Source organism: Manis javanica, chromosome 13, assembly GCF_040802235.1.
Source record: "Manis javanica isolate MJ-LG chromosome 13, MJ_LKY, whole genome shotgun sequence".
Classification (NCBI taxonomy): Eukaryota; Metazoa; Chordata; class Mammalia; order Pholidota; family Manidae; genus Manis; species Manis javanica.
In genome coordinates, this window is record NC_133168.1 from 28,453,856 (window position 1) to 28,478,573 (window position 24,718).

At 36.9% G+C, this 24,718-nt stretch overlaps 1 protein-coding gene across 1 annotated transcript in view; it reads left to right on the forward strand.

The window, feature by feature from the left end:
• ME1 (malic enzyme 1) overlaps nt 1-24,718 on the forward strand; it is a 256,822-nt gene that overhangs the window by 37,464 nt on the left and 194,640 nt on the right. The window contains exons 2-3 of the mRNA XM_037004920.2: nt 548-681; nt 4,426-4,575. Of these exons, the coding sequence (XP_036860815.1) occupies nt 548-681; nt 4,426-4,575 (284 nt within the window). The remainder of the gene's footprint in view (nt 1-547; nt 682-4,425; nt 4,576-24,718) is intronic.

Here is a 24,718-nt window from a genome sequence, read left to right on the forward strand (position 1 = left end):
TGGGAAATAACTTGAGAGAGGAGTGTTTGAATAGGTGTCTCAATCATATAATCATTTCCTGACCTATTTTATAGGGAAGAGCATGATGGGTCATAAATGATCTACTCATGTTCAAAATTTAAAAATCTCATAATAATGCCTGTTCCTTTTTATGTTTAATAACATTAATAAGGATATAGCTTTCATTTCCATGTCTTCAAATTGTTTCCTCCTGTCCATTACCTAATATCATCCTAACAATATCAGAGTGACACAGATTTGCAAAAAAAATATAATAATAATATTATAACATTATAATTTTTATAAGTTTAAAAACATTTAAATAAATTATAATCTGTAATAACAATAAATATTAAAATTTAATATTTAAAGATGGGGAATGACTACTGGGAGATTATGTGATGTTATAGTCAAGAGGACATGTTTAAATCAGACCTTCTGATGTTTACTTCCATGTATTTGTTGGGTTTTATGTGTGTGTATATAAAATACATGTACTTTTTGTCTTTCTTCCCCCTCTAATAATTGTTTTTTCTTTTCTTCATAGGACTTGGCTTTTTCCCTGGAAGAGAGACAACAACTGAACATTCACGGACTGTTGCCGCCTTGCTTCATCGGTCAGGATATCCAGGTCCTTAGAGTGATTAAAAATTTTGAGCGTCTGAGTTCTGACTTTGACAGGTAACACATTTCTGAAGATGATTTTTATTCTTCTCTTAGGGAAAATTGTCTAGTTTACTTTTTATGGGAGGAGAAAGTTAAAATATTTAGTGATTTGATAAGAGTAGTTAACTTTGAGGAGAATCTGTCTGCAAATACAATAGTTTTTTTTTAAAATCTACCCCTGTAGGAGCATTTGAATAAAGTAAAATTTTCCAAACTATATCCTCAGAGCGATCACTTCTCTTTGGTGATAAAATTATTGCTATAAAGGTGTATTATCAGGAAATGCATCCTCGACAGAGCAAGACAGATTAAAGTGGCTTTTAGTCAGACATTAAGTTCATTGTAGGTGAAAGCACACACTTTTTCAACTTCCAAACTTGGTTAACACGGTTGCAGATGTAGATCTTTGTTTAGGTTTCCATCTTTGCACAAAGATAAGGTAACTTTATCTCCTACCTTGGGAATTAGCCCTGTGTTGAAATTCTGGCTGCCTCTCAATAGCAGTGGGCCCTTAAATAAATCACTACAACCACTGCCATGACCACTGTATGTCTTGCCCTTTGCTTTTGATTCTCTCCTTCCTTATTAAGGTCCTGAACCTTTAAACCACAGGTTTTTCATTTGTGGGTTGAAAAAATAATAGTTATTTGAAAATACAGTTTTAGGTTAGAAGAGTTAGCTAACCCAAACCTAGTAGGTATTTACATTACTCAGGGTTCTCCAGAGAAACAGAACCAACAGGATGTGTATATGTGTATCAACATCTTACTGGTTTTTATTTATTTAGTTAGTTACTTTTATTTTAAGGAATTTGCTCTTATGATTATGGAGGCTAGGTAAGTCCTAAGTCTGTAGGTAGACTGTCAGGCTGGAGACCAAGGGGAAAGCTGTAGTTTGTGTTCAAAGGCAGTCTATGGCAGAATTCCTTTTTGTTGGGGGATTGAAGAGAATAATAATAATGGAGGATAGTCACCCTAGCCAGCATAGTAACTCCATTCTTTGCCTGTTGATTCAGAGGCATGTGGTACCCAAAGTGGCTAGTGGATGTCTTAACTTCCAGTTCAATGGAATCATTGTCTCTGGGTAGAAATGTTCCTCCTTTTGGTACTAAGGCTTCTAGGTCAGCAGAACATAAGGTCACAAGGGCAGGATGCAGAAATTTTGCCAGTGGGTCACTGGGGGTAATACTGAGTGGTGCCACTTGAATTTCTACTCCTTGGTTCCTGGACCTGGGAATCTCAGCTATGGGAGAAATAGCACCATATATTGCACACTGATTCAGAGCATTATATCCTCCAGGGGAGTCTTGCTCCAGCTTTGCAAGGTGTTGCCACCTAGCTGGTGCTGTAACTAAGTCTTCAGAAGCCATTCCACCCTTCTGTCAAGCCAGCTGCTTCAGGATGGTTGGGGGCATGGTAAGACCAGCAAATTCTGTGAACACAGGTCTATTGTCACACTTCATTTGCTTTGAAGTGAGTTCCTTGATCAGAAGCAATGCTGTGTGGAATACTGTGATGGTGGGTAAGGAATTCTGTAAATCCACAGATTGTAGTTTTGCCAGAAGCATTGTGTGCAAGGAAGGCAAATATGTATCCAGAGTTAAGTATCTATTTCAGTAAGAACAAACATCACCCCTTCCATGACAGAGCAGTCCAGTGTAATCAGCCTGCCACCAGGTAGCTGCTGATCACCCCATGGAATGGTGCCGTTATCAGGTGCTCAGTGTTGGTCTCAGCTGCTGGCAGATTATAGACACGTTGGCGTTGGTGAATGGAAATCCATGTTGCTGAGCTCATGGATAACTCCATCCCTGCCAAGGCCACTTTTTTAATGATCCTGTGGATGATGACAGGTAGCTAGGTAAAGAGGTTGACTCCATTTATCTAATGTGTATATTTGCTGCTGCTTAAATTTTTCACAACTGCTTTCACTTGTTTCTTAAACCCTTCCTTCAGACTCTTATATTTTTATTTTATATTCTTTTCCTGGGCCATTTTTATTAGTTATCTCCTAGGACCTACTGACTTTCATATTTTTACCATAGACTGTTCTTAAAATATTTACTGAGCATCAACTCAATATTAGGTGGTCATTTAGATATTGGGATTATAGACAATGATCTCTGCCTTTGCAGAACTTGGGTAAATTATTTTAAAAAATTATTTAAAAATACTAAATAGTAGAATAATAAGTAAATTATTTAATATTTTAGGAAGTGACAAGTGCTAATGAAATAAAAAGAAAGCTAGGGTAGAGCCGAGGGACTGAGAATGCCGGGAGCTGGTATCATCGGTTTACCCTGTTAAAGTAGGTGATCAGGATAAATTTCATTGAGAAAGCTATTTATGAGCAGATAACCAAAGCTGTGAAGAAATCTGAGGAACAGTGTTCTTTAGCTGATATGTTCAAGGATCTGCAGGATGACCGGTGTCTGGAACAGATTATGAGTGGCTTTGAAAGCCACTGAAGGACTTTGGCTTTTACTCTGAGTGGAAAGGGGAGCCATTCAAGGTTTTTATCAGAAGATTAAAATGATCTGAGCTATCTGTCAAGTACACTGACTGCTAGGTTGAGAATAGAATGTAGTCTGGATGAATATTAAGGAGACTCTTACAATAATCCAGGCAAGAGATGATGGTGATTTAGATCCAGAGTGGTAGCAATGAAGGTATTAAGAATTTGGATTTATGTTGAAATAAAGCCAGCATAATTTCCTAATATATTAGAGATGAGTGTTAGAGAACTTTCAGAGAAGTGGAGAAAACAACAAAGAGAAAAGGAAAGACTGGTGAAATAGGAGTAAAACCAAGAGATGATAGCCTAAAAGTCAAGGAGAGAGTGTATTGAGCTCTAGGGAATGCCACCTGTATCAAATGTTATGATAGGTAAAGAAAAGATGAGGTTTGAGAATTAATCATTGATTTAGCAATGATTACTCAAACATTGCTAAATCAATTTTAGCATGTCTAAAACTCATCATCTTCTTCCCAAATGTTAATTTTTTGGCTTGGTAAACCCATTGGTATTGCCAAACTTTAGAATCCTGTCTCTAAATCCAAATTTGGTGCATTTTCAACTATTTGGGGGATTAGAAATAAATCCAAAAGGCTGGTAAGACTGTCAAATATAGTTTTCAAGATTCTTTCAAGTTGTATCAAGCAGTTTGAGTTTTATTCTGTAAACCATTAAAAATTACAGGTAACATGGTAAAGTTTATGTTTAGAAAGATAACCTGGGTCAGAATGCTCTAGAAAAAAAGGCCATTTAATACAAATAATAAGAAAAGGCCCTTGAACTTGCTAACCTTCATAATTTTTAGGATTGATGCTACTTTCCTTACTGCTTCCTTATCTCCTTTTTGTTTCCCCTGGTTAATCAGTACTGCAAGTTAAAGGATGAAGTCTTTCTGTTTACTTAATGTTTAAACTATTAAGAAATGTTTAAACTATTAAAAAGAAAGTATTTCTATAGGGGTATTTTCATCTGTCTTTCATTTTAAAATAGGGATAAAGTCTTCTCGAATATAAAACTGTGCTGTCTCAACAATGATTTTAATGCTTGAATAACTCACTCAGTTTATGGTTTTTCATTCTTTGAGGTATTTAAGGATATTTCTAAAGTCTTGTTTGATCAGATGTTTAGGTCTTCATGACCTAAAAAGTACTTTGTACTTTGTTGAAAAGTGTTTGGTTAGATTTCTAAGCAAGCTGATGCATGATTTTGTTGGAATATAGATCTGATTATGTACCATTTCCACAGGTATCTTCTCTTAATGGATCTTCAAGACAGAAATGAAAAACTCTTTTATAGAGTTCTAATGTCTGACATTGAGAAATTCATGCCTATTGTTTACACCCCCACTGTGGGTCTGGCTTGCCAGCAATATAGCTTAGTATTTCGGAAGCCAAGGTATGTGAACTTTTTTTTTAAATACAACTTGTTGTGTCTTTAAATTTTTTTTCTAATATTTTTGGAATAATTAAAAAACATTGAATGGTATTGAAAATTGGAAAAATCTAAGTAAAACTTCATTTAAAGAATATTAAATATTAATATATATAACATTTAAAAATGTAGAATTTTCTTTCTAGATTTAAGATCAGGGTATAAACCAATTTAGTTTTCCTTTTATAAACAAACTAATTTTTTTTTTGTTTGGAAAGAAAGTAATTGTTCATAATTAAGCTTGTCTTTGAGATGTTCATTACCACATTTTATGTACATTTTATAAGTTAAAACAAAAGATTCCAAATTTTTCTGAAAAGTGAGGAATATGTTATTTTCTAAATTCAGAGTTGACGTTAAAGTAGCTCTTTTGTTGATTTCCCTTAAGTGAAATAGCAGTCACCTTTAAAATTTATCAAATACAGAGTACAGTTTTTCTAAATCCATCTTTATTCATTATATTACTTTAAATACTTTTATAGCAAGGAACAATTGAAATAAATATTAATAATTTCTTAAAAGCAGGAATAACAAAAGCTCAAGTTGAATATATTTGTGTTGCAGTTCTGAATTAAAGATAAAAAAGAAGTGTTTGTAAGTTTATACCACAAGAATAAAAGCCTGTTGAAAGTAGTATTTTGGAGGTAGTATTTGAAAGTTAGATTGAATATGTGTATTTTATATACATACATTATGTAGTGGTAGTATTTAGCACATTTATGCCACATTACCTGTTATATAAAGAAAAGAATTAGCTACCTCATCCTTTGTGTAAAGAATTAGTTAAATACCTGCAGATGGTCTGTTAAATTACATTAGTAGCACATACCTATGTGCATTTTATTTGTATAATAGATATATTAACCGTGAATTTTTTTTCATAGAAGAACAAGAGTTTGAATTTAACTGGTATTTGTATTGTAAAAATACTTCTTTTTTGGATATAATTGTTTAATTATTTAAACAATATATATTCATTATTAAAAAATGAGGAAATACATACAGAAGGAAGAAATATTTTAAAAATACCTAATGTCACAATACCAAAAAACCCTGATACACACAAATACATAATGTTGTCCTTATAGAAGGGATCATACTATGTAAACTGTTCTTTACCTTCCTGTCATTCTCTGTGACATCATAGACATCGTCATGTCTATAAAATATATTTCTACATAAAAAGGAATCTTAATCAAAGAATAACTATGTATAATTGGCTGTTTTAAAATGTAATTTAAGCATATTTGTTGAAATTCTTAGTTTTCTATGAGATGCTGAGAAACGCTAACTTAAGAAATGTAGAAGAGCTTAATTCAACAAAGTATTTGAGTTGAAGTTGACATAGAAGTCTCAACAGCAACAGTTGTTTTTTGAGCTGGTACTATGCACTGGGTGCTTTTCTCAAGACTTGGGATACATTGGTATACATATAAATCTAAGAGCAGAGAAGACAGGGAAATAAAAAATAAGGAAGTTGTCTAGAATGTTTGAAAGTAATAGGTGTTATGGAGAAAGAAATAGAGCAGGAAAAGGGGTATCTGGAGTATTCTTTGCTTTTTGGGGGACAGTTGCAATATTCAGTGATGTGGACAGTATAAGCTTCAATGGAGATGATACTGGAGAAGTGAGAGAGGGAGTCATGTAGATACAGGGGGAAACATAACCCTGGCAGGAGGAATAGTCAGTGCTAGGGCCCCAAGTGGGAACATTCCTGGCGTCTGGGAACTACAAAGAAACCAGTATGGCTGGCGTGGAGTGAGGGAGGAGAGAGTAGCAGAGGTCACAGATGTAAGATAAATGGTGGTACAGAACCTATGGTTTCTTGTAAGCTATTTTAAGAACATTGACTTTTACTATTAGTTAAATGGGTAAAAAAATCAGGTAGCTTAGTTTAGTAGGCTATTGAAGTAAACCCAGAGATGGATAGATGATGGTGGTTTAGATTAAGGATAGAAATGGGACTAGGAGTATGAGTTCATATTCTGCATGAAGATGAAGTCATGAGGATTTCCTGTTCATTTGGAGGCTTCCTAGAGCAGTGGTTAAAAGTGTGGGCTCTGGAGTAGATTGCCTGTTTTCACTTACTGGTTTTGCCAACTTGTTCTAGTCTCGAAGAAGTTATATAACCTTTCTGTGCTACAGTTTCTTCCTCCATGATGTGGGGATAATAGTACAGCCCACCATCCTTTATCCACATTTTTAAAATGTGAAATTTTGAAAACCAGAACATTAAGAAGGAATCTTATTTGGGACAAAACCTGATCTGTTTGAACCCATTTTGTGACAAAACTTGAACTGAATTTATATAAGGATATTTATAGTATTTATCTTAGTGTCATTGTCTTAGAAGTATTAACGTATCGATTACAGGGGGCTTTGTCAGAAATAAGTTGGTTGATAGATAAGGGAGGAAGAGAGGAAGAAATGGGCAGAGGTAGCAAAGCATTTGTAACAAACTGCTACAAATGTTGAATCTAGGTGGAGGTATTGTATTCTTTTAACTTTTTTGCAATATTTGAAATTTAAGTCAAGGTTTGCTTTACTAACAAGATAAAATTTCTAAAACCATTTCTGTATGATCTCTTTTTGGTTGGTTTTTGTGTGTATATTTTATTAAACTTTGCTTATTTTGAATTCTTTGGTAGAATACTCATAAGCTTCTCACAATTATAAAAAAAAGGAACGTGTTTGAAAATGTGTCATTTGGCATATATACACAATGTTTTTATTAGAAAGGAAATTGTAATTGTGTTTGAATAATGATGGATCTTTTAGGCATCAGTTAACATACAGGCTATTGTTTTTTTTTTAAGCTGAATTGACAAGTGTCTATTAACCATTTTCTACTGCATCTGCAGGTATTCTAAGACATTGAGAAAGTGAACAGGATGATTATGCCTCTTATGTTCATTTGTGGATTTGGTGGTAGCTATAGGAACATAATAAGTGAAAGTTAAGGGACAATAATACAAGTACTAAGCTTAATACGGTTGCAAATACGTGTATCTTTTGATTTCATACTTTTTAACATATCAATGATATTTGCTAGATATTTGTTTTTCATTTTGAATATGGCATTACAATCTGGCAAGGTATTCAATAAATTCTTATATGAATAACTGTATTTCCAACATTTTTTTTCCCTAAGGTATGATGCTAGAATATCCATTTATTGGTTTTGTGTGGAATTTCTTTTCTCTTTGGCATGTGTAGATACTTTGTGTAGGTTTTCAAGATGTTGTGGATAATGATTTTTAAGAATGTTGAGTTTGCTTGGATTATTTTGTTCCCTTCTGCCTGCAGCATTTTAACTCTTGCAGAATTTTTGGTATTTGGTAATGAAATATGCTTATGTCAGCACACCTAATTGTGGCAAATTTGTAGATAGAGGTGTGATTTTTGGAAGCTAGTGACAGTAACTTTTGTCTTTACAGAATGTAGAGCCTCCTTTTTTTGCTTTCTGTAATCTGTGAAACATCTTTTAAAGAAAAGTTTTGTGTAAATCGATAATGCAGGGACATATAAAGGACAACTAGAGCAGATTTATGTAACTTCATTGGAACTATTTCTACTTGATATATTTTACACTGCATTTGCAAGAATCATCTCCCTCTTAGAAGAGTTCTTATTAGTTGCATATCATTCTACCATGTCTTTGGCAATTACTCATATTCCTGCTTTTGATTTTCTAATGTTTTATCAAAGTACTCTTGGCCTCTTCTCTTTTATATTTTATTTTACTTTTATTGAAATATAATTGATAAATAACATATTAGTATCAATATGCAGCATAATTATTTGATATTTGTGTGTATTGCAAAGTGTTAAGTCTAGTTAGCACCCATCACTGTACTTGTTATAAAGACATTGTTTTTTCTTGTGATAGAACTTTTAAGGTCTACTACTCTCTTAGCAACTTTTAAATATGTAATACATTATTATTAACTATAGTCAACATGGTGTGCATTACATCCCTAAGATTTATTTTGTTTGTAACTGGAAGTTTGTACCTTTTGATCTCCTTCACTCACTTCACCAACCCCTAACCCCTGAAAACTACCAATCTGATCTCTTTGTCTGTGAGCTCAGTTTTTTTTTCCTTAGTCTCTTTGTTGGCATTTTACAATTCATTTAGTCACAAGTAGACCATCTTTAGGAGAAGGCATCATAGTTTATAAATTATTTGTGTATTCCCATGCTGTTTAATCTTAGTGTTGAATTAGTATATGTTGTTTGCTACCTCATAGAAATAATAACAATATTATGCTGTTCAGAAAAATATTATGCTCACAGAAAAACATAGATTATAGGTATGTTCATTATTTTCCTTACCGTTTGGATATATTATCCTAACAGGTAAATTCTCATAAATAATAGATATGAAAGAAATTGTACTCACTCCAAGGAATCAGGCTGTGAGGAGGTAAAATTTTGATTAAATATAGATATAGATAATGCCCGTTTAAGTTCATATTATACTACTTTCAACTATTCATCCTCATCTTTATACAGTATATCACTGGTATGATTTTGGCAAAAAAGGATGATCTATACAACAGTTTGCTGATGATAATTTAAAAATAAGTTATTTCTGAAGTCTGATCTGACAGCACCATTGATTGGTTTGCCAAAAGTTATGGTGAAAAAAGCATTCAGTATTCAGATTAATTGGAGAAAACCTGAATTAACTAAACTATCAAAAGATTCCTTACTGTGAGATTCCTTCCTTACTTATTTCTCAGAATAGTACTTATTTTGCATGGTTTTTGGAGGATGGGATTAGGTTTATTATAAACAATCTAATATAATTCTTGCTTAAAGTAGCTGTTACCAAGTAGTAATTATTAAAACTGGTATTTTAACGCCCAGGTTTCTTGATGACTAAATAGATGGTATTATTCACTGAGTTTAAGTATAATAGAATATGTTTGCAATTTTCTTGCCAATGGGTTTCAGCCTTGGACAAGTTCACTATGGATTCAGGGGGACCAAGGAATGATAATGAAATGCTTTTGGGGTAAAAGGGTTTATTACCCAGCTTGCTCTCCCAGCAATAGGTCAAGTAATAGAATTATGTCTGCATCTAGCAGTCTGCAAGTCTGTAATCCTTCTTCGTCTCTGCCTCCTCCCAGAGCACTGGGCAGAGCTCTTATATATAGTATATAGTGACTCAGTCAATTATAGCTTATTGCCTAGGGTGTGGAAGCAGTAGCCTAGCAGCAGGCCAGTTACATCATCAAGTAATTTAGGTTTGGGTGAGGATCCTGACCATAGGAACTTCCAATTTCCCCACTTCCAATTTCCCAAGGGAGATAGAAAGTTCTTTTTGGGACCCATTGAGTTTTAAGTGTCTTTGGGACTTCCAAATAAGGGATGGTCTAAGTAGGCAGTTCAATGTATGGACCTGGAACTTAGTAGATAATATAAAGCTCCTAGTATTTTAATTCACATGTTATATATTCTACTTAAATGGTAACTATTTTGATTTTGGCAGTGATGAAGATTATCATTAACATGACTAATTGTCAAAGAGAGTCAGTCAATAAGAAGATGTGGGCTTTTTTTGCTTTATTTTTTTCTAGAAAATTCTTAGAGAAATGCATAAAAGGAAATAGTAAGATGAACAAACAAAATACTAAAATAGCTTTTCTACATTTGTTGTTTGTTTATACATATATTTCCTTCAGAATTCTGAAAAGAACTTGAAGGAGTGTTCATTATTGAAATTGTGAGGACTGTCCTTTCTTTATTAATCCATGTGCAATTTCATATGAGATCATACATCTAATGATATAGAAATGGTCATAACCATGACCACCTGTCTTGCCAATGGGTTTCAGCCACAGACAAGTTCACTATGGATTCAGTGAGACTGAGGAATGACAATGGAATGTTTTTGGGGTGAAAGGGTTTATACCCAACTTTATTTCCATGGTGGCAGGTAAATCACTAGAATCCCATCCACTCAGAATCCTGTCCACTCAGAGTGTGTCTGCATGCAGCAAGCCAGTCTCTGTCTCTGGGCCTCTCTGCCCCCGCAGCCATCTCAGTCTCTGTCCTCGGTGCTGCCACCACTCCAGTCTCATCTCTGCTCTCCTGCAGCCTTGCAGCCGTGCCACCATGTCGCCCAGAGCACTGGATGGAGCTCTTTATATAGAGTCAATAGGACATATTGCCCACACGTGTGTAGTGAGCTAGCTAACCAGGGCCAGGTGAGAATCCTGGTCACAGGAACCTTCACTTTATCCACACCATGATTAGATCATTACTAGAAATGGAAATTATTTACTTATATGGGAAAATATTTTCTGCAGATATGCCAAAAGTTCAGCAAATTTTGTAGGGTAAGCGTATGGTGAGGGTGTTGGTCCTAACTGATTTTTGGTTTGTGAAATAGCAATAGTCATAAAGAGAATACAGGTAAAAAGAAACCTTCCCAAAGTTAGTATTCCCTTAACCCCTATGGAGAAAATTGAAGTTCCCATGGCCTGGATCCTCACCTGAACCTAAACTACTTGATGATGTAACTGGCCTGCTGCTAGGCTACTGCTTCCTCACTCATAGGCAATAAGCTATTACTGACTGAGTCACTATATAAAGAGCTCTGCCCAGTACTCTGGGCCGAGGTAGGGACAAGGAAGATTATGGACCTGCAGACTGCTGGATGCAGATATAATTCTAGTGCTTGACCTATCACCGGGAGAACAAAGCCAGGTAATTTTACCTCAATAATGTTCTATTGTCATTCCTCGGTCTCACTGAATCCATAGTGAACTTGCCCAGGGTTGAAACCCATTGGCAAGACGACCCCAGAATGTTCTCATTATACAGTGCAGTTATAATTACAATAACAATTAGAATGGACACTTTCACGTTATTCTTGTTTTAACTCTACGTGTTTTTCTTAGACATATGTTTTTATGAGGTATGTGATGCCGATTTACTTAGTTAAGCTCTTAAGTACTTCAATAACTCAGTAATTAATTGTAAATAAATATAATTTAAGATGCTTATAGAAAAGAAACATGATTTCACAGTCAATTTTAATAGCTGTAAATTAAATGTTTAACAGTTAAAGTACAGCTATGGCACTAATAGTTTAATGCTGTCTGTTTATATTGTAATGTGAAGAGCCCACTGATCCAGCTCCAAGAGGTTCAGTATCTCTGGCTCTGCTAGGTCATCTTCCAGCAGTGGGAGTTTCTGGGAAGGGGTGAGAGTAGGTCCTAAATCTCCAAGCAGATGCCAGAGCTGCCCAGCTGGACCAGGATTGTTCTTGATTGAATTTGGCTTTCTTCAATTATGCCACTTTAGACTCTCTAGAAATATTTAGAATACTTGAGAACCAGGGAATATTTTTGGCATATATCTCTGGTTTAGTTTATAATTTTTATTTTTTACTGTATTAGATTTTTCTGCATCACTAGAAATTCAAATAGCTGCTGTTTAAGAAAGCAACCAATTTTTTAACACTTCTAGAAAAGTGATTAACATTAGATGCCAATAACCTATAGTTTTCATCATTTACCTATAATATTAAGTCCTTGATTTTGATTTATGCTTATTCCAAAATATTCTTTTGTCTGTTTATTTCTCTTGAGATAAGCCTAATATTTGCATCTATCCTGACCTATGAGAAAAAGCACTAAATGTTGGAACTTTTTTTCAAAGACATTAAACAAGTTGATGGAATGCTGGAACTAGCTCAAGTCTCTTAACTGTTATTTCAATTGATTTTTTAGAGATAATTATTTGCAAAAAGTTTTCTTATGGAGATACAGATGATGACTTCTTGAGCTACTAAATAATTCAAATTAACTTTTTCTGAGCAGATTAAATCTTATATTTGTGAAAATGTATATGTGACTTGTGCTAAATAGGAGTAAGGTTGAGTATCCATCCTGTTTCTTTTAAGTACTGAATATTTAGTGTGTTCTGTGGTTAAAGTGAAGGTTCCTAGGCCAGGATTCTCACCTGGCCCTGGCTGGCTAGTTTTCTTTTCTTAGGGGCAGGGTGGAGGTGAAAGGGTTTATACCCAACTTTATTCCCACGGTGGCAGGTTAATCACTAGAATCCTGTCCACACAGAGGGAGTCTGCACGCAGCAAGCCTGTCTCTGCCTCTGGGCCCTGCAGCCGTCTCAGTCTCTGTCCTCGGTGCTGCCACCACTCCAGTCTCTGCTCTCTTGCAGCGGTGCAGCCCTGCTACCACATTGCCCAGAGCACTGGGTGGAGCTCTTTATAGTTAGTAGTAACATATTGCCCATATGTGTGTAGTGAGTTAGCCGACCAGGGCCAGGTGAGAATCCTGGCCATAGGAACCTTCACTTTATCCACACTCCACCCCTGCAGGATTCTTGCCTCTCAATCTATGTGCCCTCAATCCTCTGCAATGGCCCCTGTGTGAGGAAGCTGAAACATTGTAACAAAATTCCATAATAACATAATACAATATACAAATAACAAATTTTTACAAACTATAATAATCCTCAAGCCTGAGGAGATCTATTGCCACCAAGTGGTCATCCTGGCTGTATTCAGACCAGTTCTACTGAAATGAGTTTACCAAAAGAATCATGGGTGGGCCTTACAGTACCTACCTTCTCCAGCCTCTCCAGCAGAAAGTCTTGCAGACACACAGACCGATCTTGTTGCTTTGTCTCTGGCTTCTGCTTCGTCCTCAGTGGCCCAAAGTGCTGCTCTGGTCTCAGTTGTTGCCACAACTCTAGTAAGAATCTGTTTTATTTCCATCCAATTTCTTTCTGCCTGCTCCTGCCTTTATCAAATCAACCTACTCCTGGGTCCTCGTGACCTTCACGGGGCCCTTTAAATTCTTCCTTTGAGTAGCAGACCATATTTCCTGTTGTACTTTAATTTCTTGAGCCTGAGGATAGGAGCTGAGCATAGAGTGCCCCACAACCTGAGGAGGGTGCCAGCACCTTTCCTGGAGGAGCCAGCAGTTGCCGAGTCTTTATTTTCTTTCAGGCTTTCCACCAGCTTTCAACTTGGGGTCTTATGGCACTGGCAGGGCCTCCACCCCACCTGTTCATCAAACCTCCACCCCTCCATTTCTGGGGCTGACGGCTCCATGACATCCTTCACCTGCCCCACAGCACCTGGCAGCCTGCACTCTTGTGCTGCTGCTTCCCGTGCTGCTTCCTCTCGGGCTGCTGTGACATCCTTGTCTGTTTCCACAGCACCTTGCAGGGATGCCATTTCAGTCACCAACAAATTTTTTACCTCCTCAACGGCATCTCGCAGCTCACGTTCTCGTGCTGCCTCTTCTCGTGCTTCTTGCAGGAGGACATCTTTCTCCCTTATGGCCTTTCTCAATATTGTGAGAAAAAAACATTCCACTGTTCCTGCCGCCTCACAGGCACTCTGTTTCTCTAAGGAATTCCCTATTTTGCTGAGGGCCGACTTTACTGCCTTACGTGTTGCCTCCACCCCTTCCCAGTCTTGGCTGGAGCCCAGTCCTCTAGCAGGCGAGCCACCTCGGACCACATGTCCACTGGGGGACACTTGGATGCCTCCCCATCACTCCTCCCACCAGAGAGCAGCCTGTTCTGTTCCTCAGTCAACAATGAATCCTGCTGATGTTGCCAATTGTCTTCCAATGGGTTTCAGCCCTGGGCAGGTTCACTATGGATTCACTGAGACTGAAGAATGACAATGGAACATTCTTGGGGTGAAAGGGTTTATACCCAACTTTATTCCCACGTGGGCAGGTCAGTCACTAGAATCCCATCCACTCAGAGTGAGTCTGCACGCAGTGAGCCGGTCTCTGCCTCTGGGCCTCTCTGCCCCGCAGCCGTCTCAGCATCTGTCCTCAGCGCTGCCGCCACTCCAGTCTCTGCTCTCCTGTGGGTGTGCAGCCGTGCCACCCTGTCACCCAGAGCACTGGGCAGAGCTCTTTATATAGAGTCAGTAACAAGGTATTGCCCACACGTGTAGTGAGCAAGCTGACCAGGGTCAGGTGAGAATCCTGGCCATAGGAATCTTCACTTGCTTTACAGGTCCCAGAAGTGGTTTAAAGTATCAGACTTTCTTCTTTCCTAAGTGTTGCCTTAATTTTAGGAAAAATTTGGAGAATATAAAAAATGCAGGTATGATTGAAACATTAATTCTTCACATCTTGATCTATGGACTAAGTGTATGCATAGACATATAAATTTCTTTAGCAAGGCAGTGAAACTTATTATTTATGGTAAAAACCCTTCAAAGTGTAAAGTAACAGTTCATTGAGTCTCCATTTTCATCTAGAGACTTTAAGTGTGGAAAATTTGAATGGAAATTTAAATTTAGGATCCAAGAAAAACTTTGCTGCAGTCTTTGTGGTAAACCCAGGTGTTTTGATTTAAGTTTCCATAGCATAGGGAGGGTAAGAAAAACTAAGTTTTATCCCTGGTGGTATTTATGAAAGTGTATTAATTTGGGTGTCATTATATATTTTTAAGAAGAAATATTAATCCCAGTCTGCATTACTAAAATAAGGAATATTTTAAAAGGAAGGTAATAGTCTTTACATCATATAACCAGATCACATCTGGAGTTTTGTGTTTAGTTTTGGTGCCATATTTTTGAAGGGTCATTGCCAAACTCAGGTATATCCAGAGAAGAGTGACCAAAGCGTGACGATCATTGAAACTTATATGAGAAAGAGTTAAAGGAAATAGAAATGTTTAGCCTAAAAGAAAAGACTTGAAAGATATAGTTAAGTCTTCAATTATTTGTAAGGTTTTCATGTGGAAAAAAAGTACACTTGCATGGTATGGCTTCAGAAAGTAGGACTAACTAAAATCAGAGGATGGAAGTTATTATAGGGACAGATTTAACTTCAATGTATGGGAAGCTTTTCTGATAATTTAACTATCTGGCATTGGAATAAATGTCCTTAGTCTCCATCCTTGGAAATAGTCACATGGTTTGATTAATCATTGGTGATACGTATTACAAATGAGATTCTTGCATTGGGTGTGATTGTAAAATAGTCACTTTGGACTAGAAAATTCTGTGAAATTTTAAAAGCACAGCCTACAGATGAGTAAGTCCAGGTATTTGGAACATCTCACAACTAATATCATTTCAAATAACCCTGTTTCTAATTCAGAAAGCTTTTTAGTAACAGTTTTACTCACAACTTTAGGAATTATTAAAAAATAATAGGTTTTTAAATAACTATTTTAAACAGATATAAAGTAATTTGATGACATATCTCATCAAAATTCCTACTCCTTCCCCCAAACAAATATACATGTCAGTTTACACAGCTGTATCCTGGCTGCAATGTTTTGGTTTCAACATTTTTCCAATTTGAATGGATAAAAAGTTCAGTGTTAACATTTTCACATTTAAAGTAATTACGTTCTTCTGATCTAATTTTTTTAATTCTTTGTAGTTTGTCAGACTATTTGCTTTTCTATGTATGCTTTTAGGCTCTCATTTATTTTTATATGTTTTCCTTAACTTAGTTATTTAGGTAGTAGAGAAATTATTAGGAAGAATTTTCTCTGAGGCAATACTTTTACCCTTCCCTGCTGGCCTGCACTGTTGGAGTCAGTAGTTGAGGAGAAAGACTGGTTAGAGTTTGCTTATATTATCCTTCCCAAAATTTCCTACATGCTTCTCAGGCATGCTTTTGAAAATTAGGAGATTTGCTTTCATCAGTTTTCTTGACAAAGTCATCTATATTTAATATAATCTAAGAATTCTTTTATATACCTTTAGAAATGGTGGATATTTTTCACCTAGGCAATTTTATAGTATAAATTGTAACTCTAACGTAAAGTTGTAATTGAAATGATCAAGTTTAGCTTTATACTATATATCTTATAGTATTTATATTCACTGTAGTTAAGCTTATAAAATATTTGATAGAATTCCAAATTATATAATTAGCTGCTTAAATCATGAAACTTAATGAATTTCATTTCTTTCTAACAAATTTCTCATTTAACAATATAAATACAGTTGACTATTCAATGACATGAATTTGAACTGTTTGGTTCCACTTATACATGGATTATTTTCAATAAAGATATTGGAAAATTTGTTGGAGATTTGCAATAATTTGAAAAAAAACCCTTTTTTTTAAGAGTACAGTATAAAATATAACATACAAAATATATGTGAATGGACTGTTTATGTTATTGGTGAGGCTTCTGGTTAACAGTAAGGCTGTTAGTAGTTAAGTTTTTGGGGAGCTGAAAGTTATATGTGGATTTTTTTAATTCACTTTATTATCATTAATCTACAATTACATGAAGAACATTATGGTTATTAGACTCACCACTTCATCAAGTCCCCCCCAACAAACCCCATTACAGTCACTGTCCATCAGCATAGTAAGATGTCTAATAGTAAGACAATGTCTAATTGTCTTCTCTGTGTTGCACATCCCTCCCTATGCCCCACCCCCCCAACATTATACATGCTAATTGTAAGGTATTTGTCTCTCTGCCTGGCTTATTTCACTCAGCATAATACCCTCTAGCTCCATCCATGTTGTTGCAAATGGTAGGATCTTTTTTTTTTCCTATGGCTGAGTAATATTCCATTGTGTATATGTACCACATCTTCTTTATCCATTCATCTACTGATGGACATTTAGGTTACTTCCATTTCTTGGTTATTGTAAATAGTGCTGCAATAAACATAGGGCTGCATCTGTCTTTTTCAAACGGGAGTGCTGCATTCTTAGGGTAAATTCCTAGAAGTGGAATTCCTGGGTCAAGTGGTATTTCTATTTTGAGCATTTCAAGGAACCTCCATACTGCTTTCCACAATGGTTGAACTAATTTGCATTCCCACCAGCAGTGTAGGAGGGTTCCCCTTTTTCCACAACCTCGCCAACATTTGTTGTTGTTTGTCTTTTGGATGGTGGCGATCCTTACTGGTGTGAGGTGATATCTCATTGTGGTTTTAATTTGCATTTATCTGATGACAAGTGATGTGAAGCATCTTTTCATGTGTCTGTTGGCCATCTGAATTTCTTCTTTGTAGATCTGTCTGTTCAGCTCCTCTGCCCGTTTTTTAATTGGATTATTTGCTTTTTGTTTGCAGAGGTGCATGAACTCTTTATATATTTTGGATGTCAAGCCTTTGTGGGATCTGTCATTTATGAATATATTCTCCCATACCGTAGGGTACCTTTTTGTTCTATTGATGGTGTGCTTTGCTGTACAGAAGTTTTTCAGCTTGATATAGTCCCACTTGTTCATTTTTGCTTTTGTTTCCCATGCCTGGGGAGATATGTTCATGAAGAAGTCACTCATGTTTATGTCCAAGAGATTTTTGCCTATGTTTTTTTCCAAGAGTTTTATGGTTTCATGACTTATATTCAGGTCTTTGACCCATTTCGAATTTACTTTTGTGTATGGGGTTAGACAGTGATCCAGTTTCATTCTCTTACATGTACTTATGCAGTTTTGCCAGCACCATCTGTTGAAGAGACTGTCATTTCCCCATTGTATGTCCATGGCTCCTTTATCAAATATTAATTCACCATATATGTTTGGGTTAATGTCTGGAGTCTCTAATCTGTTCCACTGGTGTGTGGCTCTGTTCTTGTGCCAGTACATAATTGTCTTGATTACTATGGCTTTGTAGTAGAACTTGAAGTTGGGGAGTGAGATCACCCCACCACTTTATTCTTCCTTCTCAGGACTGCTTTGGCTATTTGGGGTCTTTGGTGTTTCCATATGAATTTTTGAACTATTTGTTCCAGTTCTTTGAAGAATGTTGCTGGTAACTTGATAGGGATTGCATCAAATCTGTATATTGCTTTGGGCAGGATGGCCATTTTGACAATATTAATTCTTACTAACCAGGAGCACGGGATGAGTTCCCATTTGTTAGTGACCTCTTTAATTTCTCTTAAGAGTGTCTTATACTTTTCAGGGTGTAGGTCTTTCACTTCCATGGTTAGGTTTATTCCTAGGTATTTTATTCTTTTTGATGCTATTGTGAATGGAATTGTCTTCCTGATTTCTCTTTCTATTAGTTTATTGTTAGTGTATAGGAAAGCCACAGATTTCTGTGTGTTAATTTTGTATCCTGCAACTTTGCTGAACTCCGATATTAGATCTAGTAGTTTCGGAGTGGAGTCTTTAGGGTTTTTTATGTACAATATCATGTCATCTGCAAACAGTGACAGTTTAACTTCTTCTTTACCAATCTGGATTCCTTGTATTTCTTTCTTTTGTCTGATTATCGTCGCTAGGACCTCCAGCACTATGTTGAGTAACAGTGGGGATAGTGGGCATCCCTGTCTTGTTCCTGATCGCAGAGGAAAAGCTTTCTGTCTCTTGCTATTCAGTATGTTGTTGGCTTTGGGTTTATCATATATGGCCTTTATTATGTTGAGGTACTTGCCCTCTATACCCATTTTGTAGAGAGTTTTTATTATGAATGACGTTGAATTTTGTCAAATGCTTTTTCAGAATCTATGGAGATGATCATGTGGTTTTTGTCCTTCCTTTTGTTTATGTGGTGGATGATGTTGATGGATTTTCGAATGTTGTACCACCCTTGCATCCCTGGGATGAATCCCACTTGGTCATGGTGTATGATCCTTTTGATGTATTTTTTAATTCAGTTTGCTAATATTTTATTGAGTATTTTTGCATCTACGTTCATCAGGGATATTGGTCTGTAATTTTCTTTTTGATGGGGTTTTTGCCTGGTTTTGTTATTAGGGTGATGTTGGCTTCATAGAATGAGTTTGGGAGTATTCCCTCCTCTTCTATTTTTTGGAAAACTTTAAGGAGAATGGGTATTATGTCTTCTCTGTATGTCTGATAAAATTCCAAGGTAAATCCATCTGGCCTGGGGGTTTTGTTCTTGGGTAGTTTTTTGATTACCGCTTTAATTTCTTTGCTGGTAATTGGTTTGTTTAGATTTTCTGTTTCTTCCTTGGTCAGCCTTGGAAGGTTGTATTTTTCTAGGAAGTTGTCCATTTCTCCTAGGTTTCCCAGCTTGTTAGCATATAGGTTTTCATAGTATTCTCTAATAATTCTTCGTATTTCTTTTGGGTCCATCATGATGTTTCCTTTCTTGTTTCTAATTCTGTTGATGTGTGTTGAGTCTCTTTTTCTCTTTATAAATCTGACTAGAGGCTTCTCTATTTTGTTTATTTTCTCAAAGAGCTAGCTCTTGGTTTCATTATTTTTTTCTATTGTTTTATTATTCTCAATTTTATTTATTTCTTCTCTGATCTTTATTATGTCCCTCTTTTTGCTGACTTCAGGCCTCATTTGTTCTTCTTTTTCCAATTTTGATAATTGTGACGTTAGACTATTCATTTGGGTTTGTTCTTCCTACTTTAAATATGCCTGGATTGCTGTATACTTTCCTCTTAAGACTGCTTTCGCTGTGTCCCACCAAAGTTGGGGCTTTGTGTTGTTGTTATCATTTATTTCCATATATTGCTGGATCTCCGTTTTAATATGGTTGTTGATCCATTGACTATTTAGGAGCGTGTTGTCAAGCCTCCATATGTTTGTGAGCCTTTTTTGCTTTCTTTGTACAATTTATTTCTAGTTTTATACCTTTGTGGTCTAAAAAGTTGGTTGGTAGAATTTCAATGTTTTTGAATTTACTGAGGCTCTTTTTGTGGCCTAGTATGTATATGGTCTATTCTGGAGAATGTTCCATATGCACTTGAGAAGAATGTGTATCCTGTTGCTTTTGGGTGTAGAGTTCTATAGATGTCTGTTAGGTCCATCTGTTATTGTGTTGTTCAGTGCCTCTGTGTCCTACTTATTTTTTGTCTGGTGGATCTGTCCTTTGGAGTGAATTGGAGGAGCCTGGATTAAAGATAGCAGCGTGAGAGGAGAGACAGAGGCCTTCCTCCTAAAACTGGATACAATTAGAAAATATAGTTGGCACAACTAATCCTGAGAGAGCAACAGGAAAGAGGATGGCGTCAGACTGCATACACCTGGAGAAAAGAGCAGACCTCACCGACTGGGGTAACGTACCAGAGCTGTGGCTCCGTGGGATCCAAGCCCCTCCCCCACCCCAGCTCACCGGCGGGAGGAAGAGAAACGGAGCAGGGAGGGAGTGGAAGGTCTGGGACTGCTGAATACCTAGCTTTGGAGATCTGCTCTGGGGGCACAAACCTACATTACATGGTGCTTTCATGAGACTTGCATGACTACCGGGTAGGAAAGTTAATATAGGCAGGGTTCCTGGGGAGACTGGGATTCTGGCCGCTTGTGGAAAGCAGGGAACCCAATCCAGCTGCTCTGGGACAAAAACTTATACCTGTGTGACCGGCCCACTGGCTCAGGCAGTGGAGACAGGCACAGCAGCCGGGAAACGGGGAACAGTTCTTTCCTCCCCCTAGGCACCAGTACCGCTCCCCTGTGACCCCAGACATTGCTTCAGGGGCTGAGCAGCTCCAGAGACTATAGCTTCTGGACACTAGAGGGTGCCTTATACAAACATGAAACTCCAAAGGAACCTTGTCCAGAGTAAAATTATTAATACAACTCCCGAGAAAGATTTAAATGATATGGACCTCGTGACTCTTCCTGAAAGGGAGTTCAAAATAAAAATCATCAACATTCTAATGGAGGTATGGAAAGACATCCAAGAACTCAGGAATGAATTCAGGTTGGAGATCCAATCGTTGAAGAACACAATGGAGGGTATTAAAAGCAGGTTGTATATGGTGGAGGAGACAATAAACAAAATAGAAACTAGAGAAGAGGAATACAAAGAAGCTGAGGCACAGAGAGAAAAAAGGATCTCTAAGAATGAAAGAATATCGAGAGAACTGTATGACCAATCCAAGCGGCACAATATTCGCATTATAGGGATACCAGAAGAAGAAGAGACAGAGAAAGGGAGAGAAAGTGTCTTTGAGGAGGTAGTTGCTGAAAACTTCCCCAACCTGGGGATGGACATAGTCTCTCAGGCCATGGAGATCCACAGATCTCCCAAAACAAGGGACCCAAGGAAGACAACACCAAGACACATAGTAATTAAAATGGGAAAGATCAAGGATAAAGACAGACTGCTAAAAGCAGCCAGAGAGAGAAATAAGATCACATACAAAGGAAAGCCCATCAGGCTAACAACAGACCTCTCCGCAGAAACCTTGCAGGCCAGAAGGGAGTGGCATGATGTGTTTAATGTCCTGAAGCAGAAAGGCCTGGAACCAAGATTACTTTGTCTGGCAAGATTATCATTTAAATATGAAGGAGGGATTAAACAATTCCCAGACAAGTAAAAGTTGAGGGAATTTGCCTCCCACAAACCACCTCTACAGGGCATCCTACAGGGATTGCTCTAGATGGGAGCACTCCTAAAAAGAGCACAGAACAGAACACCCAACATATGAAGAAGGGAGGAGGAGGAATAAGAAGGGAGAGAAATAAAGAATCATCAGACCGTGTTTATAATAGCTCAATAAGCGAGTTAACCTAGACAGGAAGATAGTAAAGAAGCTAACCTTGAACCTTTGGTAACCACAAACTTCTGCAAAGGCAATAAGTACATACCTTTCAATGATCATCCTAAATGTAAATGGACTGAATGCACCAATCAAAAGACACAGAGTAATAGAATGGATACAAAAAGAAAGGCCCATCCATATACTGCTTACAAGAGACTCACCTCAAACCCAAAGACATGTACAGACTTAAAGTCAAGGGGTGGAAAAAGATATTTCACACAAACAACAGAGAGAAAAAAGCAGGTGTTGCAATACTAGTATCAGACAAAATAGACTTCAAAATAAAGAAAGTAACTAAAGATAAAGAAGGACATTACATAATGATAAAGGGATCAGCCCAACAAGAGGATAGAACTATTATAAATATATATGCACCCAATACAGGAGCACCAACATATGTGAAACAAATACTAACAGAATTAAAGGAGGAAATAGAATGCACTGCATTCATTTTGGGAGACTTCAACACACCACTCACTCCAAAGGACAGATACACCATACAGAAAATAAGTAAGGACACAGAGGCACTGAACAACACACTAGAACAGATGGGCCTAATAGACATCTACAGAACTCTACATCCATTCTTCTCAAGTGCACATGGAACATTTTCCAGAATAGACCACATACTAGGCCACAAAAAGAGCCTCCGTAAATTCCAAAAGATTGATATCCTACCAACCAACTTTTCAGACCACAAAGGCATAAAACTAGAAATAAATTGAACAAAGAAAACAAAAAGGCTCACAAACACATGGAGGCTTAACAACACGCTCATAAAAAATCAATAGATCAATGACCAAATCAAAATGGAGATCCAGCAATATGTGGAAACAAATGGCAACAACAGCAAAAAGCCCCAACTACTGTGGGATGGAGCGAAAGCAGTCTTAAGAGGAAAGTACATAGCAATCCAGGCATATTTAAAGAAGGAAGAACAATCCCAAATGAATAGTCTAATGTCACAATTATCGAAATTGGAAAAAGAAGAACAAATGAGGCCTAAGGTCAGAGAAGGTGGGACATAATAAAGATCAGAGAAGAAATAAATAAAATTGGGAAGAATAAAACAATAGCAAAAATCAATGAAACCAAGAGCTGGTTCTTTGAGAAAATAAACAGAATAGATAAGCCTTAGCCAGACTTATTAAGTGGAAAAGAAAGTCAACACACATCAACAGAATCAGAAACGAGAAAGGAAAAATCACGACGGACCCCACAGAAATACGAAGAATTATTAGAGAATACTATGAATACCTATATGCTAACAAGCTGGGAAACCTAGGAGAAATGGACAACTTCCTAGAAAAATACAACCTTCCAAGACAGACCCAGAAAGAAACAGAAAATCTAAACAAACCAATTACCAGCAACGAAATTGAAGCAGTAATCAAAAAACTACCCAAGAACAAAACCCCCGGGCCAGATGGATTTACCTCGGAATTTTATCAGACATACAGAGAAGACATAATACCCATTCTCCTTAAAGTTTTCCAAAAAATAGGAGAGGAGGGAATACTCAAGCTCATTCTATGAAGCCAACATCACCCTAATAACAAAACCAGGCAAAGACCCCACCAAAAAAGAAAACTACAGACCAATATCCCTGATGAACGTAGATGCAAAAATACTCAATAAAATATTAGCAAACTGAATTAAAAAATACATCAAAAGGATCATACACCATGACCAAGTGGGATACATCCCAGAGATGCAAGGATGGTACAACATTCGAAAATCCATCAACATCATTCACCACATCAGCAAAAAGGACAAAAACCACATGATCATCTCCATAGATTCTGAAAAAAGCATTTGACGAAATTCAACATCCACTCATGATAAAAACTCTCAGCAAAATGGATATACAGGGCAAGTACCTCAACATAATAAAGGCCATATATGATAAACCCACAGCCAACATCATACTGAACAGTGGAAGCTGAAAGCCTTTCCTCTGCGATTGGGAACAAGACAGGGATGCCCACTATCCCCACTGTTATTCAACATAGTACTGGAGGTTCTAGCCATGGCAATCAGACAAAAGAAAGAAATACAGGGAATCCAGATTGGTGAAGAAGAAGTTAAACTGTCACTGTTTGCAGATGACATGATATTGTACATAAAAAACCCTAAAGACTCCACTCCGAAACTACTAGATCTAATATCGGAGTTCAGCAAAGTTGCAGCATACAAAATTAACACACAGAAATCTGTGGCTTTCCTATACACTAACAATAAACTAATAGAGAAAGCAGGAAGACAATTCTATTCACAATAGCATCAAAAAGAATAAAATACCTAGGAATAAACCTAACCATGGAAGTGAAAGACCTACACCCTGAAAAGTATAAGACACTCTTAAGAGAAATTAAAGAGGTCACTAACAAATGGGAACTCATCCCGTGCTCCTGGTTAGTAAGAATTAATATTGTCAAAATGGCCATCCTGCCCAAAGCAATATACAGATTTGATGCAATCCCTATCAAACTACCAATAGCATTCGTCAATGAACTGGAACAAATAGTTCAAAAATTCATATGGAAACACCAAGGACCCCGAATAGCTAAAGCAGTCCTGAGAAGGAAGAATAAAGTGGGGGGGGATCTCACTCCCCAACTTCAAACTCTACTACAAAGCCACAG